At 42.2% G+C, this 18,802-nt stretch overlaps 1 protein-coding gene and 1 long non-coding RNA gene across 33 annotated transcripts in view; one reads left to right on the top strand and one right to left on the bottom strand.

The window, feature by feature from the left end:
- The window catches only part of RBM26 (RNA binding motif protein 26), an 88,821-nt gene extending 87,307 nt beyond the window's left edge, over window positions 1–1,514 (bottom strand). For all 31 annotated transcript variants that reach the window (XM_089303516.1, XM_089303522.1, XM_089303526.1 and 28 more), the window contains exon 1: window positions 957–1,514. In XM_089303516.1, coding sequence (XP_089159642.1) covers window positions 957–1,027 — 71 coding nt within the window. In that variant the 5' untranslated portion in view covers window positions 1,028–1,514. The remainder of the gene's footprint in view (window positions 1–956) is intronic.
- LOC149124540 (uncharacterized) overlaps window positions 1,465–18,802 on the top strand; it is a 45,896-nt gene continuing 28,558 nt past the window's right edge. For both annotated transcript variants that reach the window (XR_016212817.1, XR_016212818.1), the window contains exon 1: window positions 1,465–1,602. This is a non-coding gene — a long non-coding RNA (uncharacterized LOC149124540). The remainder of the gene's footprint in view (window positions 1,603–18,802) is intronic.

Below are 18,802 nucleotides of genomic sequence, written 5' to 3'. Positions count from 1 at the left end.
GATCATAACTCTATATCTAAAATGATCTTATCTGCCTATTATGTCCTGTTTATGCTGAAATTTAAAACCTCCATCCTCAAAGCCTCCCACAGTACACACTAGGTGATTAATATATTGTATTAGTAATATTAGAACATTGCATTTTGGTTCTTTATTGTAAACTAACCAAATCTAATACAGCATTTGGTCCAAGATATATTTTGCACTAATAAATCCTTAAACCAGTTCTTAAATTTTCAAATCTAAAGATATTTCAGAGCTCTTAACTCCCTCTTACTCCCCACCCCTGCCCCCAGTTCCTCCATAGCCTCCACTTAAAACTGCTAAATTCCCCATATGGACGGAGATTAAATGTTCTTCCTCCTTTCCAAGCGATTGAACGTGTAGGCGGGAAAGGGGAATTTTACTGGGCACCTTAGCACCTGTTACATCTTCAGTCAGTTAAGAGAGGTGCAGACGAGCCAGATGGCACATGGGAGACGTGGCCTTTATTTCAGGGACTGTATTTACGTGAAACGTGAGCGATTAAAACCAGGTCTTAATCCGTACAAAAAGGCAGGCAATTCATTTAATGAAACAAGGTAAAATAGCCTGTAGAAAGGAGATTATCCTCGAATTCACTAAAATAATCTGATTTTGAGGCCCACAGAAAATACAGGTGTGTGTTGGGGGGGAGGGGGAGAGGGTCAGACTACATATAACGGAGAAACATTAGCAGGAGGAATGGACGGGTTCGAGGCCCAGCTCCGAGATAAAATACAGTTCAGCTCAGATTCCCAGGGGTATCTTGGACCTGGGAAGCGAAGGTGAAGGGGGAGGAGAAAACACAAGGGCCCTGGGACCTCGCTTCCCCGCTTCGGCCTCCACCATAGGCACCTGGGGAAAACTGCACAGATCCGTGTGTCCGCCAGTCTCCCAGGGCCATCCCTGCAAGAAGCTATACCCCGGATACTCACATGGGCTCGAGAGTCTTGCTGAGCCAGGACTTGAGTGCCTCGAAGTTTTCAATGATCATTTTAGAAACCATCCACAGCGGCCCCGAGGCCGGTCACACTCCTCCGCCCGCCCAGGTCGCGGCCGCTACAGCCGCCGCTGCCCCCGCCCCCTCCTCCGCGCGCCGCTCGCGTGGGCCGCGGTGGGAGGCGCCGGTGGCAGGTTCCCGCGAGTCCCGACCCGCGAGCAGCTCCGTGGGGACCGCCGCAGGCCACGAGTCCAAGGGGCGCCAGGAGCTTTTCCCCTCCCCGGACCCGGGCCCGGGCTGAGGCAGCAACGGTTTGCCCCGGCCCTCCCCCTTCTCCGGTCCCCAGCAAGCCTTGCCGGAGCGGGAGCGCGACACGCGCTTAGACCCGGCCTTTCTCTCAGCTTCGGGAATAGGTGCTTGTTGGCAACGCAGAAGAGGCAAAAGTTAGGGGGGAAAAAAAAAAAGGCGGAGACGAAGGACAGCTCAATGGGAACGATTCGGGGGGTCTTCCCGGCTCCCAGCACCCCCAAGAAGATGGCTGCCGATAAATCTCGCGAGAATTAATGAAGTCTCGCGGTGACTCCCAGAGCCTGCTGGGAAGAGACGTAAGATCGACGGGAGAGCCCTGAGCGAGTGCGAAGGTTGGATTTTTGCGTATTTGCGTAACTTGAGGCCTTTGTGCTTTTTCACGGTTGAGTCCCCTTAATGAGTAAAAGTTCTCTTTTTAAACAAAAGGGGAAAGGCCGCTGACTGCTGGAAAAGGCGGGAGCCGCAGCCTCTCCTCTAAGACAGTAGTGGCGAGTGAGCATGAAGCTACCTTGAGAGGCAGAGCTGCATGAGAGCGTCTCCATCAGCCGGCCGGCCCCGGTTCTAGGCGTCCTGCGCGATACCCCATTAGTTCCACGCTCTGTGTGTGCACAAGATGGGTGAATACAGGCTGGTCTGATTAAGCCACTGAGGCCTCCAGAGCATTTCTGTCGTGTCCCAAGTAACTTGACCTGTTGACAGAGCCCTAAAGACCTAGGGGTGCCCCGAGAGAGGTGAGAGAACTTTGCCAGCTCTGTTTCCAACCACCTTTTCCCCAGCTACAGGTGAGAAAGTTTTGTCTTTATTTCTCTTCAGTTAGAGCAGATTAAGCCCTATCAGAATAGTATCAAAAAGAGAGAGCCTTTGTACCAGCATCCCAAGTAAATTTCCCTTCTGGGTGGTCAAATAACTTTTGATGCTGCCTGAATTCCATGTATTATTATTCTCTACCATTAAGTGCTAAGTGGAATTTTATTAAAAGATCTAGGATCCGTGAATTAAAATGGAAAAAATGAAAATAATTCACAATCTAAAGACAATAAGTAGACCAATAGAAGCTCATTATGGGAGTCAACAATGGTAGACTAAATTATCCTTATGAACACTGTGTTTGCAATTTACCAGAGTGAAGTGTCCTTGGGCACTAAGTGGAAAGATTATCAAGTACAAAGCTAGACGTTTGTTTGAAAAAAAAAAATAGTATGTAGAGTGGGATGCAAATTAGAATCCAGCGACTGAATAACTAGGGTGTTGATTAAAGTGATTTAGTTAAGTGAAATAAGCTAGACACAATGGGACAAATATGATTTCACGCATATGAGATGTCTGAGTAGCCAGATTACAGACAGGAAGTCAAATGGTGGTTACCAGGAGTGGCCGGTAGAGAAGGGGGCATGGAAAATGGGAAAAGAAAGTTACTTTTCGGTGGATAGAGTTTTGGTTTGGAATGATGACAGTTCTGGAGATGGGTGATGTTCAGGATTATGTGGACATACTGATCTCTGCTGAAAGAGACACTTAAAAATCATTGAAATAATTGCTTATTGGCCTTTTGGGTAAGATCAAGTATAACAATCATTGAAACAGTAAATCTTCTGTTTCTTTTACAATAAATATTTATAAATTCGATGTTACTAAAACTTAAAATCATAATTTTTTAGTCTTTATGTTGTACAACCTTGCCACAGGCTAACTGCACTAATACTTTCCACCTTATCACCAACTATTCCACAGCTCTGGCCCTCTGTTCCAGTCCTCCAAACCTTCTGTCAAATACTGTATATTTCAGCTAACTTGATTTTCTCTCCACATTTACCACAGAGAATAACTGCACTTCTTTTCCCAGTGGCTCAGCCTCTTCCCCTTCTGTTTAAGGTCTTCTGTTCTCCCTAAACAATGACAGTTGCCTTGAAATCTCTCTTTTAGGCTGCACTCCTCAGTGCATCTTCTGTTGCCTTCATCATTGCCTCCAACAGCAGATAATCCTAAAGTTTAATCATGTCATTTCCTTGCTTAAAATCTTTGTCAACTTCTGCTTTGTCTTCAGAATGAAATTTTTTACATCTTCTAAAAGGCCATTTTATAAGTCAAACCTCTTAATGTTTGCCTGAAAACTCCTTTTAATACCTTTCAGTCTGCTTCTACTGTCCTAAACTATTTCGAGTTCCTGAAAAGACAGGTGTTCTCCCATTGAACTGAGTGGATTCCTCCTTATCTACCAAGATTCCGTGCATACAACATAACCTTTGGAAATCCATCCCTAACTCTTGCTGTAAAGCAAGAGACCTCTGAGGTTTCCTTACATCAGCCTCTCCTTCAAGCCAAGAAACAACAAAAAGAGGATTTTAAAAAGAAAAAAGAAGAAAAAAACCTCTGTACAACCCTCACCTTTTCCTTCCCCCTTTTATTCTCTAATTGGAGTAGGAGAAGAATGAATAATCTTTTGAAGATCCACTTCTGCATGCTATTCTTGGTAACAGAGCCCTTGAGACAAACTGTTACAAAGGTAATCATGTAACTTAAATTAGGTCTTTTAAAATCCGTGCCATTATTGGAAGCCGGAAACTGAGCACAGGAAAACAACCAATAATGTTAGAATAACAAACATTAGTCACAGTTAAATGCCCTCAAGAAACACTCCAAAGTTTTAAACCTTCATTGTCCAGTAACTAACCACTATCAATATGTGACAATTGAGCACTTACATTGTGGCTAGTCAAAATTGTGATATGCATTTAAGTATAAAATATCCATCGGATTTCAAAGACTTAGTAAGAATCTCAACCAAAAAAGTAAAATAGCTCAGTATTTTTTATATTCGTTGTACATTTAAATATTTTAGATAATTAGGCCAAATAATTAATTTTACCTTTTATTTGTTTTGTTTTGTGCTTTACTTTTTTAAAATGTGGCCACTAGCCAACTTAAACTTGCCTTCAATTACATGTAGATTACATTATATTTTCATTGAATGCTGCTTTTCTAGAATGTGAAATAAAATAAAGATTCCAGTGTACTAATAATACAACTCCTAGTCCTTCTATTTTATACTGCTTTGGTACATTTTGAAAACTCTCTAGTAAGATACTACTGGAAACACCATTGGTGTTGATTCAGTTTGAGAAGTTCTGGTATATTATTTAGGGAGGAAAGAATACTTACAGAGTGCCCTGCTAATGTGAGGGCAGAGTGGGAGCCACCATATTCCCTTTTATGAATTTTTTTTTTTTTTTTTGACAGGCAGAGTGGACAGTGAGAGAGAGAGAGACAGAGAGAAAGGTCTTCCTTTGCCGTTGGTTCACCCTCCAATGGCTGCCGCGGCCGGCGCACCACGCTGACCCAATGGCAGGAGCCAGGTGCTTCTCCTGGTCTCCCATGGGGTGCAGGGCCCAAGGACTTGGGCCATCCTCCTAGCGCTTAGGCTAATCCTCCACCTTGCGGCGCCAGCACACCGGGTTCTAGTCCCGGTCAGGGCGCCGGATTCTGTCCCGGTTGCCCCTCTTCCAGGCCAGCTCTCTTCTGTGGCCTGGGAGTGCAGTGGAGGATGGCCCAAGTCCTTGGGCCCTGCACCCCATGGGAGACCAGGAGAAGCACCTGGCTCCTGCCATCGGGTCAGCGTGGTGCGCCGGCCGCGGCGGCCATTGGAGGGTGAACCAACGGCAAAGGAAGACCTTTCTCTCTGTCTCTCTCTCTCTCACTGTCCACTCTGCCTGTCAAAAAAAAAAAAAAAAAAAAAAGAGTGAATACCTACCAGCAGATAAATTACGGGATTATTGTAAGTAAGAATGAATAGTCACAAGCAGGTAAACTATTTCGTGGAGATAACACTCACTAGCAGTATGGGGCCTCATAGCTTCCCTGATCTCTCTCTCCAGAGGATATTGAGAGATATAAACCTACTCTAATTCAAGAAGGAAGAAGTTGCCACAGCTACTTGACTTTAGGAAGGGAATCCTGTATTTAGATTTGTGAGGAAAATATATGGAGCTATGAAAGAGGAATGGTGTAGCAGAAATGCAATGGGGAGTTGTATAAGAGGGAAAGACAGTAAGAATATCCTAATGATCTACCTTAGATGTTGAAGTTTAGACTGGGATGTTCATGGTGTCAGTCTTTTTAAAATGGTCAATATCTTGTGTCTCTCATTGATTTGAAAAAAATAATTTTTTAGCTCTTTATCAGCCACAGATCTGCTTTCAACCATCATTCTATTTCTGATTTCTCTGTACAGGCAGTTATTGTTTATACTGTCTTTGCTTCCTCCTTTCCACCACTCCAGTTCAATGTGAACTAGATTTTATCTCCATCTTTTTTACCAAAACACTTCTTGCCAAGGTTGTCAGTGACATCCTGTTACTGATGTTGACTAAATCTGTTATCCACATTCAGTCCTACATTGTTTTATGCCTTGTTCACATCTTCATATCTTTTCCCCATAGTTTTGCTTGTTTCACACTCCTATTGTTTTCCCCCTTATTTCTGTGGGCACGCTACTGTTTCTTTCCTGACCTTCAACCATATTTCTTATCAATTAAATCTGCCTTGTAATTCCATTGTTCATTGTTTTCTCAGTCTGAATGGTACCCGTGGGCCATCTCATGCTGATGATTCTGAAATATGTTTATATACTACCTATAGCTCTCATAAATTTATTTCTGTGCATCTAAGTATTTTGCAGTCTTCCAGGCATTGCAAATCAGTGATCCAAAATCCAAAACTGAATTCATTTTCACTAACCAATTTTCCCCTTTCTTGTGATATTACTTGTGGAGAGTCACCATCATCCAACCAATTGCTCAAGTCAAAAATTTAGGTATTGAGGCAAGAGTTATGGCACAGAAGATTAAGTAACTAATCGAGGTGCCAAATCCTAGATTGGAGAGTCTGGGGTAAAGTCTCAGACTTTACCATACTTTTGGTCTCTACTTTTTTTTTAATATTTATTGATTTATTTGAAAGTCAGAGTTATGCACAGAGAGAAGGAGAGGCACAGAGAGAGAGTCTTCCATCCGCTAGTTCATGCCCCAATTGGCCACAACAGCTGGAGCTGTGCCAATCCAAAGCCAGGAGATAGGAACCTCCTCCAGGTCTCCCACAAGGGTGCAGGAGTCCAAGGACTTGGGCCATCATCTACTGCTTTCCAGGCCACAGCAGAGATCTGGATTGGAAGTGGAGCAGCCGGGACTCAAGCTGGCACCCATATGGGATGAGGACACTACAGACAGTGGCCTTACCCTCTATGCCACGATGCTAGCCCCTGGTCTCTACTTTTGATCCAAATTCCTGCCAAAACACCTGGGAGGCAGCAGGTGATGGCGCACATGCTTGGATTCCTGCCACCCACATGGAAATTCCCGATGGACTTTTGAGCATTTGGAGACTAAACCAACAGATGGAAGATCTCTTTCTGTCTCTCTCTCCCTCCCTCTCCTCTGTCACTCTCTCCTTCTATTACTCTGCCTTTATTTATTTTAAAATAAACTTAAAAAAAAATCTAGTATTGGAGCCAGCATTGTGGCGTAGTGGGTTGAGCCACCACCTGTAGCACCAGCATCCCACATTTATGGGCACCTGTTGGAGTCCTGGCTATTCCGCTTCCCATCCAGCTCCTTGCTAATGTGCCTGGGAAAGCAGCAGAAGATGTCCTAAGTGCTTGGCTCACTGCACCTACTTGGGAGACCAAGAAGCTCCAGACTTCTGGCTTTGGCTTGGTATAGCCCCAGTTCCAGTCATTTGGGATGCAAACCAACAAGTGGAAGATATTCTTTCTCCTCTCCTCTCCTCTCCTCTCCTCTCCTCTCCTCTCCTCTCCTCTCCCCTCCCCTCCCCTCCCCTCCCCTCCCCTCCCCTCCCCTCCCCTCCCCTCCCCTCTCCTTTCCTCTCCTCTCCTCTCCTCTCCTCTCCTCTCCCTCCTCCTCCCCGCCCGCTCTGTGTGTTTATGTGTGCATGTGTGTATCCTTCCCTCTCTGTAACTCTGCTTTCAAATTAATAAAAAATAAACCTTTAAAAATAAAGAAATAAAACAGAAATACAGTATCATCCTTCTTCAATTCTGTCTAAGCATTAATCTCTATTTAGTAGTTCTCCCAAACACCTCTGGAATCTACTCATTGTCATTCAATCCAGACTATACACTGCAGCTGAAAAAATCCATTAAAGCCCCCTGTAATCATACCAATGTCTATTTAAAATCTTTCATGGGGGCACACATGGTGGTGCAGTGGGTTAAACCACCACTTGGGATACCTGCATCTCATATTGTACCTAGTCCCAGTTATTCCACTTCAGTCTGACTTCCTGCCAACGTGTACCTTGGGTGGCAGCAGATGTGGCTCAACCACTTAGATTCTCGTACCTAGATGGGAGATCAGATTAAATTCGTTTTGGCTTCAGCCTCACTCAGCCCCAGGAGAGTTAATGAGTGATAGAAGATATCTCTCTGTCTCTGTCCCTTGTTCTGCCTTTCAAATAAGTAAATATATATATATTTTTTTAAATAAATGCTACCTTAGCTTCATGCTTCCAGGCTGAAATACAAATTTATTAATAATAGTACCTAATTGAAATTAAGTATGTTTTATGGCATTAAACATTGTGCTAAGTGCTTTTCATTTATTGTGTGATATTTATAGTTTAACATTCCTGTTTCACAGCCAAGGAAATTAAAGCCTTGGGTTGCCCAGGCATATACAGTATGTAGCAGGTATTGAACTCAGGTCAGTAAACATCAAAAGACTGCCTCTTTAATCTCATACTTTGCTGGGTCATTAGCTGACCTCTGCAGGCTCTCCAGCTTTATCTGTCAGTATTCTCCTATCACTGTATGCTGCCAGTCCCAAGAATCTGCAGTTCCCCAAACAGTATTGTGTTATGTAATAGACAAACTGATATATGCTGAAGAAACCATAAAACAGGAACATGAATGTATTTTTAGAGAATTCTGTATTCTTTATAAAGTATCAAACTAAATATAATGAGGAAAATTAAAATCGAACATTATTTTATGTGTATTTTGTAGTCAGCACAATTTTTTATTTTAATTTCAAATGGAGCATAGGGCCTATAAAATCTATAATCCATTCCTATAAGTGGGCCATGTTATCATCTTTCATTCTATTCTTTACATAAGGTGCTCCTGTTTAGCCATTTATCATACCCAACCCAATTCAGCTAACTCCTAATGATCCCTCGGGACTGATACTAGAAATCACTATCTTCAGGAAGTCTTCCCTGACTTGGCTAAGAATTCAGATTGTTTATCTTTATTATATCACACTATATTATTAATGCTTGTCTATCTACCACATTGGAAGACTGCTTAAGCAGAAGATGACGTCCTAAGTGTTTGGGCCCCTGCCACCCTTGTGAGAGACCCAGATGAAGCTCCTAGCTCCTGGTTTGGCCTGGCCTAGCCCTGGCCATTATGGCCATCTGGAGAGTGAACAAGTGGATGGAAGATTTCTCTCTCCCTATTTCTCTGTAACACTGACTTTCAAATGAATAAACAAAATCTTTAAAAAAGAAAAGATAGATTAGATTCCTTGAAGTCAAAAGTTTATTCTATACACAGTTCTATTCCCACAATCTAACACATAATACATTTGTTAAATAGACATAATCTCTTTCCGCATTGTATTCACCTTATTGACACGTGTGTTTCATGAATTGAAACATTAGTCCATAGAGAGAATATTTTTTTAAGATGGAATTTCTTTGATATTTGTCTTTCAAAAAGAAGAAATATAATAAGCTAGTTTTAAGAAGGAACTATAGAGGTTTTGTTTTTCATCTTATATTTTAAGGAGCTGGAATGGTAGAGGAGATTAACAGTGCTCTCTCATATTTTCTAAGCACCTAGTAAATTGCTATTGTAATAGCCTCACAATTTGTTCCTACTTCCTGTATCTGTACCTTTGAGCAGTTTCCTCCCATGCTGATTGTGTACTTGGCCATATGGTTTGCTTTAGCTAATGAGATTAAATACAAAAAGATAAAAATAAATATCATGCAAGTAACATCTTGAAAATTGCTTGTACATTGTGGCTTGCCCTCTTGGAATGCACTGGAACCCTGAAAACTCTGAAACTGTCATGTGAAGAACTCCCAACAGTAGCCTGCCAGCCACCAGATACATGAATGAGACCATCCGAAACCACCCACTTGCCTAGCCAATCCAAAGTAAAAGAACTTCCCAGCAGCTCACAGAATGTTAAGAAATAATAAGGATTTATAAGCTACGAAGTTTGGGAGAGTTGGCTATATAGTGAACACTAATCGATACAAAGCTCCAGAAACACAAAGGCTTATGGTGGTGACCAGCATGGTGGCAGCTGGTTAAACCACGGTAGCATTGGCATTCCAAATGAGTATTGGTTGAAGTCCTGACTGTTCCACTTTCGATCCAGTTCCCTGCTAATGCATGTGGAAGACAGCAGAAGGTGGTCTGAGAGCTTGGGACTCTACCACCCCTGTTGGAGACCCTGCAGCAGTTCCAGGCTCCTGGCTTTGACTTGGTCCAGGCCTCAGTTCATTTGGGAAATGAACCAGTGGATGGAAGATCTACCTCTGTCTCTCTGTAAATCTGATTTTCAAACAAATAAATCTTAAGGCTTGTGGTCTCTATCAACATATATTTTCCTTGTGACACAGTCTTAATTTTTACTATATGAATTCAACCATTATTCATATTTGGATTACTTATTTTGAAATAGTACTTTTTGCATGAAATTAAGTAATTTAACATCAAGAGAAATACTGAAAAACCTTCAGGTCAACAGGATCCAACAAACCTCTAGGAATTGTAGTAGTCAACATTTGTTCCTAGTTTTGAATGACTCAGTAACAATCATCCTGGGCACCTCTGTTCAAGATAAAAATTGGGACCAGCACAGTGGTGTAGTAGGTTAGCTTCCATCTGCAATGTCACCATCCCATAATGGCACCAGTTTGTTTCCTGACTGCTCCACTTCCAATCCAGCTACCTGGTAATGGCCTGAGAAAGCATCAGAAGATGGCCCAAGTGTTTGGGCCCCTGCACCCCTGTGGGATAACCAGAAGAAGCTCCTGGCTTATGGCTTCAGATTGGCCAGCTCTGGCCATTGCAGCCATTTGGGGAGTGAACCAGCAGATGGAAGATCTGCCTCTTCCTCTTTCTGTCTGTAATTCTTTCTCAAATAAATATTTAAAAAAAAAATAAAAATTATCAGATATAGAATCTAATTGACATGATTTGAGTTATCTACTACTTGTGTCTTTGATTGAAGAAGGATATATTAAGAACATAAGCTGGAGGATCAATGGGCATACTAAACATTGTGACTATAATACAAGCAATACCTTAACAGGAATCAAATTGTTATGCTTTGTCTTCAAAAAATAATGTTTTTTACATGTAATTTTCCAGAAGATACATACTAAGTTAGTCTGTGTTATGCCGTCACAAAACACACCAAACACTGGAGTAAGGGAAAGGATTTATTGGGGGAAATCCAGCAGACCGGAGGAAAGGGGTTAAGAGGGAAAAAGGGAGAGAAGGAGAGTAAGAGAGAGAGGAGAGGAGCTAGTGAGAAGAGAAGAGAGAGCAAGCAGGAGAGAGCACAGAGCAGGAAAGAGTCAAGAGAGCCACGTGTTCGGGAGCAGGCCCTTTTAAAACTTTGCTGGGAAAAAAAAAAAAAAAACTTTGCCGGAGGGCAGGCAGGGAAGCAGGAGCCGCGAATCCCATTAGGATGGGGGTGGAGCTTGGCACTGGTGGTTGGACCATGTGGCCACCTGGCTTCCAGCAATGGCAGTGGGGGCTAGAGCCTACGATGGTGTCAGGGTCTAGATCATACCATAGATAAAACTGTGCCATTTTCCTAACAGTCTGGGAGTTGTATGTTGAAAAGACAAATTCAAATCTTGTAGATAAAACACAAAAGCAACTAAATGAAATTAGTGCAAATTAGCATTTTGTAAATCCTAGAGGTAGAGGCAGGCATTATGGCATAGCAGGTAAAGCCTGTGACACTGGCATCCCATATGAGGGCTGGTTTGTGTCCCAGTTGCTCCACTTCCAACCCAGCTCCCTGCTAATGGCCTGGGAAAACAGTAGATGATCCAAGTATTTGGGCACCTGCCACCCACATAGAAAGCTCCTGTTGACCTGGCCCAGCCCTGGCTGCTTCAGCTATCTGAGGAGTGAACCAGTGGATGAAAGATTCTCTCACTCTGTTTCTTCCCTCCCTCTGTCTTTAACTCTTTCAAATAAATGAATCATAAAAAGAAAGACTGGGAAAGAAAGAAGCAATAATAATCTTGTGATGTCTTCTCTGGACTTTTCCTTCAAATCCAGATACTTGAGATTCACATCTTGTTGTTTCTCCGAGTTTCCCTACCCGCTGCAAGTCTCTACTAACCTCTTCCTCTTGTAAATTCTTGTGACAGTTAACTGATCTGCCACTTACAATTGTATGAATTTATTTTTGCCAAATAAATTTTCATCTGTTTCAGGATACAAATTATGTTTTGTATTTATTCATATCCTTGCATGTGATTGTCATTCCTTTCAATAAAAGCTTAAAATTTTAGAAACTGAATAAGGAAGTAGGCATTTGGCACAGTGATTAAGATGCCACTTGGAGCACCACTTTCTATATCCAAAATGCCAGGGTTCAAGCCCCAGCTCCACTTCTGAGTCTAGCTTCCCAATAATGTGAACCCTGGGAGAGTGCAAGGTGGCTCAGCTACTTGGGTCCCTGCAAGCCACATGGGAAGTCTACATGGAGTTGTGGGCTCTTGACTGTGGTCTGACAGTCCTGACTTTGGCAGGTATTTGGGGAGTAAAACTCACAAATGGAAGATCTCTCATCTCTCTGTCTTTTTCTCTGTCTCTCTGCCTTGCAAATAAATGAAAATTTTATAAAGCAATTGGATAGGAGTTTAAGGATAACCTAGTTCAATATCTTCATACTTACAGATGATAAAATTAATTGGATATGTGAAATGACTTTCCAAGTTTGCCTCAAAAGGTAATAGAAGAAACAAAGTTACCTGCTATAAGATCCAGGGTTAGATTAAATTGAAGGTTTACTAATTGATAGCATGCAATTGCTACTGGATCTAAAATAGGCTGGAATAACATATTAAAATAGAAGTTATCAAGTTACATTATTATTTATGTATTAATTGGTCTCTGATATTTGTTCTATAAAAATATGAAAATATAACAAAATTTTTAAATGCCTCTAATGGATATAAGTGGCAAATTCTTTGAGCAGTTTGCTAATTATGACTTAGCAGGTATGAAAGCAAAATGCACAAGAAGTTGGTTCTTTTATATATTTTCGATAAATGACTATTTTGGGACAGTAATATAAGATCCATATCTTTATAAAATGTATACCAAAATGGAGAATCTTGAACTGTGTAACTCCTTTTCCCTCTCTTCCAACTCCAAGACATATGATTTACAAAGCTGAGACAAAAGTGAGACCTTGAGCTCTGTTGTGAACCCTGTTACTGAGAGTTGGTTCAGGGACTACTCCACTGTGGACTAATCCAGGAAGCGAAGAACAGCAATGCTAGTAGTTTCTAAACATCCTGAATTCTGAATAGTGTTTAGTTTTCAGAGATCTCTAGAGAGACACTATCCTTTCAGCAGGTTGCCACTGGCACTGTATGACTCTTTTAGGTCTTATTGACTATCAAACATTCAAGAAGTTTAATGCTGATACTAAGTTGTCCCTGCTTATATTGGTAATCTCTTGTTAATTACTCCAAAACCTAGTGGCTTAAAGCAGCAATTGTTATATCACGGATTTGTGTATCAGGAATTCAGAAGATGCTTAGCTGAGAGTGTTCTGGCTCAAAGTCCCTTGTGAAGTTGTAGACATGATGACTACCAGGTCCACATGCATCTGAGCATTCCCTTTGGCTGAAAAGTCTACTTCCTAAAGGTTGTTGGCCAGAGTCCTCAGTTCTATACTATGTGGGCCTCTTTGTGGATGTTTGAGTATCCTTATGCCACTGGATTCTCCCAAAGCAAGTAATCCAGAAGCCATGATGTCTTTTTTTTTTTTTTTTTTTTTGAAAGGCAGGGTTAGAGAGAGAGAGAGGAGAATCTTCCATCCTCAGGTTCACTCCCCCAAGTGGCCACAACAGCCAGGGCTAGGCCAGGTTGAAGCCAGCATCCAGGAGTTTCATCTGGGCTCTCACATGGGTGGCAGAGGTACATCTGGGCCATCTGCTGCTGCTTTCCAAGGCACATTATTAGGGAATTGGAAGTCAAGTGGAGCAACCAGGACTCAAACTGGCACCCATGTGGGATACTCTTGCTGCAGGGGGCAGCTTAACCCATTATGCAACAATACTGGTCCCCTATAATGTCTTCTATTAATTTACTTCTCAAAGTCACTTCTAGCACATTATATTCATTGGAGTTATTAGATACAAACCACAGTCAGAACACAGAAACTTAGGCTTCACCTTTTGCTGTGGATTTGTTCTGAGAGGAGGAGCATGGTGGGAGCAAAAGGTGCAGAGTCACCACACAGACACCAGGAGTCAGGTGAAAGCAGGCCAGAGGCGAGCAGCCTGCAGACTCTTATTTCAGTTGGTACAGCAGCTTATCCGGTCAAGGCAGCCAATCCAGTCAAGGGGCAATTTATGGCCTAACCAATCACAGCCTGTTGCCAGGCAGGCTTCATTGCCAGGTGGTTTCCGAAGCCATTCCTGAGTAACTGACGCTGGCTTGCCAGTGGCTGTCTTGGCATGGCCTTCTCATTCCACCACATTTCCCCCTTTTTGTTTATTTTTGAGCAACAGGAGGCGTGATTCTGGGCCATACCATTGTTGACCTTGTTTCCATATGCTCCCGTACGCAGCTGTGCCTGAGGTTGTCCCCCAGGGGACCTTACCCGTCATTGACTAACCAGCCCTCAAAACAGGAAACCACGGGAGTGCTTGCTCAGATGGGGGTAGGAATGAGGAACAATGGTAATCAGGAATGGTGTAACCACATGTGGGCTGTGGGCCATTTGAGTGGCTGACCAGAGCTAGTGGGATATAAAGCAGTAGTGGATGTGGCTATGGGCAGTTCCTCAGGGTAGGATGATAGGGCAGCAGCTTGACAATCGGTAACAGGTGTGTCTGCTAACAAAGTGGGCTCTCAGTCTTATTCAGCTGGTTCTGGTTGACTGTCAGTTGCAGGCTTGATGTTTCTGGCTGGTACCCAAATGGGCTGTACCGCATTCTCTGGAAAGACACAAGCATATCCTCAGCCCTTGGTTAGCAGAAGCCTTTTTATGGGCGTTGGAATCCAGAGCCTGAATTTTGCATCCACTCTGACAATAATGGCAAACATGCAAGTGGGATGGGGTCTAGCAGCTGCCCTGAGAGCCAGGGGTGCCCAGGGACTGCCAGAAATGTGGGGATCCTCACTGGGTGCGGATGGGATGACTTCGCATGGGTTATTGCCTCGAGGTCATCTAAGTTCATCCCACCGGCATTTGGGGGGTGGCTGACTAGGCATTGCTGCATTTTCTGCTTTCATGTCATTTTCACTGTCAGAGCTCTCTCTCCCTAAGTCAGCAACTGTTACCTGTGAGGCAGAGGCCTGGAGTGACAGGCTCTTATCATTCATAGATTCCTTATATTTGGCAATCTGCGTGGATTTCTGAGAGGGGAGTATCTTTCTCATGTTTGAGCACTTAACAGTGGTGTGTCACGCCAACTCTAGCCAAAGGAAAGACACCCACAGCACTGCTGCCATAACAAAATAAATTTCTAGCACCTTGGTGGCTGATGGCATTATGCAGGGGGTTCCCTACATTAGATGAACAGACAATGGTTTATCAGATCATACGTGTGTCCTGTGCTTAGTAGGGGACTTCCTTGATTCATTAGGTCAAGGCCGTATGCCCACACAGTGTCTCCAGAGTGTCACCTCTCTTGAGTGAGGGAAGATGACTTAGTTCTGAATTCTGGGATGATCAGTCCCTTATGTGAATTCGCCAAGCAAACCAAAAGTAAAAGGAGGAGCCAAGAAGCGGTGTTACGCTTCTGGGCAGTGTGTGCCTAACCTGGGGTCACTTTGACCGAGGACAAGGACAAGGAAAGGGGCATAGGAAGGGGTTCTGTGCTCACCCTCACAGAACTGAACAGCACACAAAACACCAAGGGGCCTACTTGCCGAAATCAAGGGGTGACCTCACCAAGTCTGAAACGCTGTCTCTCTCTCTGTCACGTTGGGCACCAGATGTTGCTGTGGATTCATTCTGAGGGAGGAGCATGGTGGGAGCAAGAGGCGCACAGTCACCATACAGACACCGGGAGTCAGGTGAAAGCAGGCCAGAGGTGAGCAGCCTGCAGACTCGTTTATTTCAATTGGTACAGCAGCTTATCCGGTCAAGGCAGCCAATCCGGTCAAGGGGCAGTTTATGCCCTAACCAATCACAGCCCATTGCCACGCAGGCTTCATTGCCAGGTGGTTTCCAAAGCCATTCCTGAGTAACAGATGCTTGCTTGCCAGTGGCCATCTTGGCATGACCTTCTCATTCCACCACATTCACCATTAGGTGTATCAAAGAATTTATGGATGTATTTTAAAACCATAGCACTACCCTTGAGGCTGGATAAATTTAAGTCAGGGATTCCCCCAGGATCTTTACAGGGAATTTACTGTGCAGGGGAAGTATTAATGGCTTCCCTCCACATTTTTAGGTTCTTTGCCTGGCCTATGAATGAAATTGACATTGACAGACTAACAGGGGAAAACCGCATTTAATTACATACACATGCACTGAGGCCCACAAACTATGAGACTCCAAGAAGGATCAGATGATGGAAGCTCATAAAAGAAATAAGGACCTTAGGCTTCTGGAGACAGGACACAGGTGATGGCAAAGTAAGTTTTGGGAAGGAAAGGGGAGTACAGTGAACAAAGGTCTTGTAATGCAGATAACAATTCTCCCAGGTAATAAAGGTTTCTGAACAGCCCTCAGAAGACTAAGTCTGGGCATAGTGTCCACTTCTAGCTTCCACTCTTTTGATTCCATTGAATTTTCCCTGATGATTCTTCAGGAGGGAGCTTCCTGACCCTTGAATTTGTTTTTGGAGGATGCCTCTTTAGACAGATAAGGGGAGCTCAGACAAAGCCTCTGTCTGTATCTGCCCTTACCCAAGTGCCCTTAGTTCAAAGTAATCAATTTACCAAAGCATAAACTTTTGGGGTGGCCGTTCCTGAACTCCTTCAGCTGCTTACCTGCTAGACTACTTTTTAGGGTGGAGACACTGGTGGTTTGACAGCTGGATTTTTTAAAAAACAAAATGTATGGATACATGTCTGTACATAAGTCTTACTGATGTGAAGAATGTGTAGCACATGATTCTGAAATAAGGATAAAATATATAATGCTCATTATTATAAATTCTGTACACCCAATTGATTTTCTTTTTTTTTCTTTCAAACTTTTATTTAATGAATATAAATTTCCAAAGTACAGCTTATGGATCACAATGGCTTACCCCCCATAACGTCCCTCCCACCCGCAACCCTCCCCTTTCCCACTCCCTCTCCCCTTCCATTCACATCAAGATTCATTTTCGATTCTCTTTATATACAGAAGATCAGTTTAACATACATTAAGTAAAGATTTCAACAGTTTGCTCCCACACAGAAACATAAAGTGAAAAATACTGTTTGAGTACTAGTTATAGCATTAAATCTCAATGTACAGCACACTAAGGACAGAGCTCCTACATGAGGAGTAAGTGCTCAGTGACTCCTGTTGTTGACTTAACAAATTGACACTCTTGTTTATGGCCTCAGTAATCACCCTAGGCTCTTGTCATGAGTTGCCAAGGCTATGGAAGCCTTTTGAGTTCACCAACTCTGATCATATTTAGACAAGGCCATGGTCAAAGTGGAAGTTCTCTCCTCCCTTCAGAGAAAGGTACCTCCTTCTTTGATGACCCGTTCTTTCCACTGGGATCTCACTCACGGAGATCTTTCATTTAGGTTTTTTTTTTTTCCCCAGAGTGTTTTGGCTTTCCATGGCTGAAATACTCTCATGGGCTTTTCAGCCAGATCCGCATGCCTTAAGGGCTGATTCCGAGGCCAGAGTGCTGTTTAGGACATCTGCCATTCTATGGGTCTGCTGTGTATCTCACTTCCCATGTTGGATCATTCTCTCCTTTTTTTATTCTATCAGCTAGTATTTGCAGACACTAGTCTTGTTTATGTGATCCCTTTGGTTCTTAGTCCTATCATTATGATCAATTGTGAACAGAAATTGATCATTGGGACTAGTGAGATGGCATTGGTACATGCCACCTTGATGGGATTGAATTGGAATCCCCTGGTATGTTTCTAACTCTATCGTTTGAGGTAAGTCAGCTTGAGCATGTCCCGAATTGCACATCTCTTCCCTCTCTTATTCCCATTCTTACATTTAACAGCGATCACTTTTCAGGTAAGTTTCAGCACTTATGAAGAATTGTGATTTTCACACAATGTTTTAGTTGATTTTTCCCAAATGCTTGTATCTATAACATTTTCTCCATCAATTTCTTTTATCAGAGCAATCAACAAATAAACAAAGGCCAGTTTTTACACAGTTTACCAATTTCTGTGGTGCAAATGCTCCTACTACTTATGCTTCCATTATAGCAAAATTTAATTTAACAATATAACATCACTGGATGCAAAATTAGGAAGATATTCACAGTAACACATTAAATTGTATTTTCAGACATAATAATATAAATAAAACCAAGGAGCATAAATAATGATCAAGTAAAATGATCAGAAAATTACTAGTTTTGAATAACTGCTTTGTTTTTAGTGAAAGTAATGCTTTGAAATTTATATGTCAGTTTTTAATAAAGGCTGTGTTTAAAATCTAGTTGGTGAAATTCTTGAAAAATTAACACTCAGCTGTCATACACTGATAACAACTGGCTCTCACACACCACTGACTAGAAACTTGGCCTTATAACATGTAGATTTCACAGTATTTTAATAATCAGAATTGAGCTCATGAGCCAACCAAGAAAACTAACACATTACATAATAGGTATCAGCAGTTTGAGAAAGGAATACCAGTTAGAGAAAAAAAAAAAAAAAAAAAAAAAAGGAAAAAGTATAACTTACAACAGAGAGATATAAAAACCTGAATCGTGCTTTTAAGGCATCCTTAAGATTTAAGTGCAGCTTAAAAAAGTTAAGAAATTTGGTAGATAAATTGAAAGATGAGATGGTCACCACAGGCACAAATCAATAATCTGGAACCTAGGAATCATAAAAAATAGAGCAGGGGTAATATGAAATTTTACAAAGTAGATCATAAATCAGTACACCATAGATTCTGTTGTCATGGCAAAAGCATTTATTGTCAGGTTATTTAAATTATTGCTTAAGTATGCAAACATTTTACATTCTAACTTCAAAATATGCATATAGTGATTATAGTGATGTTTATCAATCTCATTATTAGTACATGAAAACAACAATGTACTTCATTTTGAAAATCATAATATATTTAAAATATTGTGCATAAT

This window comes from Oryctolagus cuniculus, chromosome 9 (assembly GCF_051225735.1).
Source record: "Oryctolagus cuniculus isolate XC-2025 breed Fujian yellow rabbit chromosome 9, ASM5122573v1, whole genome shotgun sequence".
NCBI lineage: Eukaryota > Metazoa > Chordata > Mammalia > Lagomorpha > Leporidae > Oryctolagus > Oryctolagus cuniculus.
This window is presented reverse-complemented; position numbering and strand designations above follow the sequence as displayed.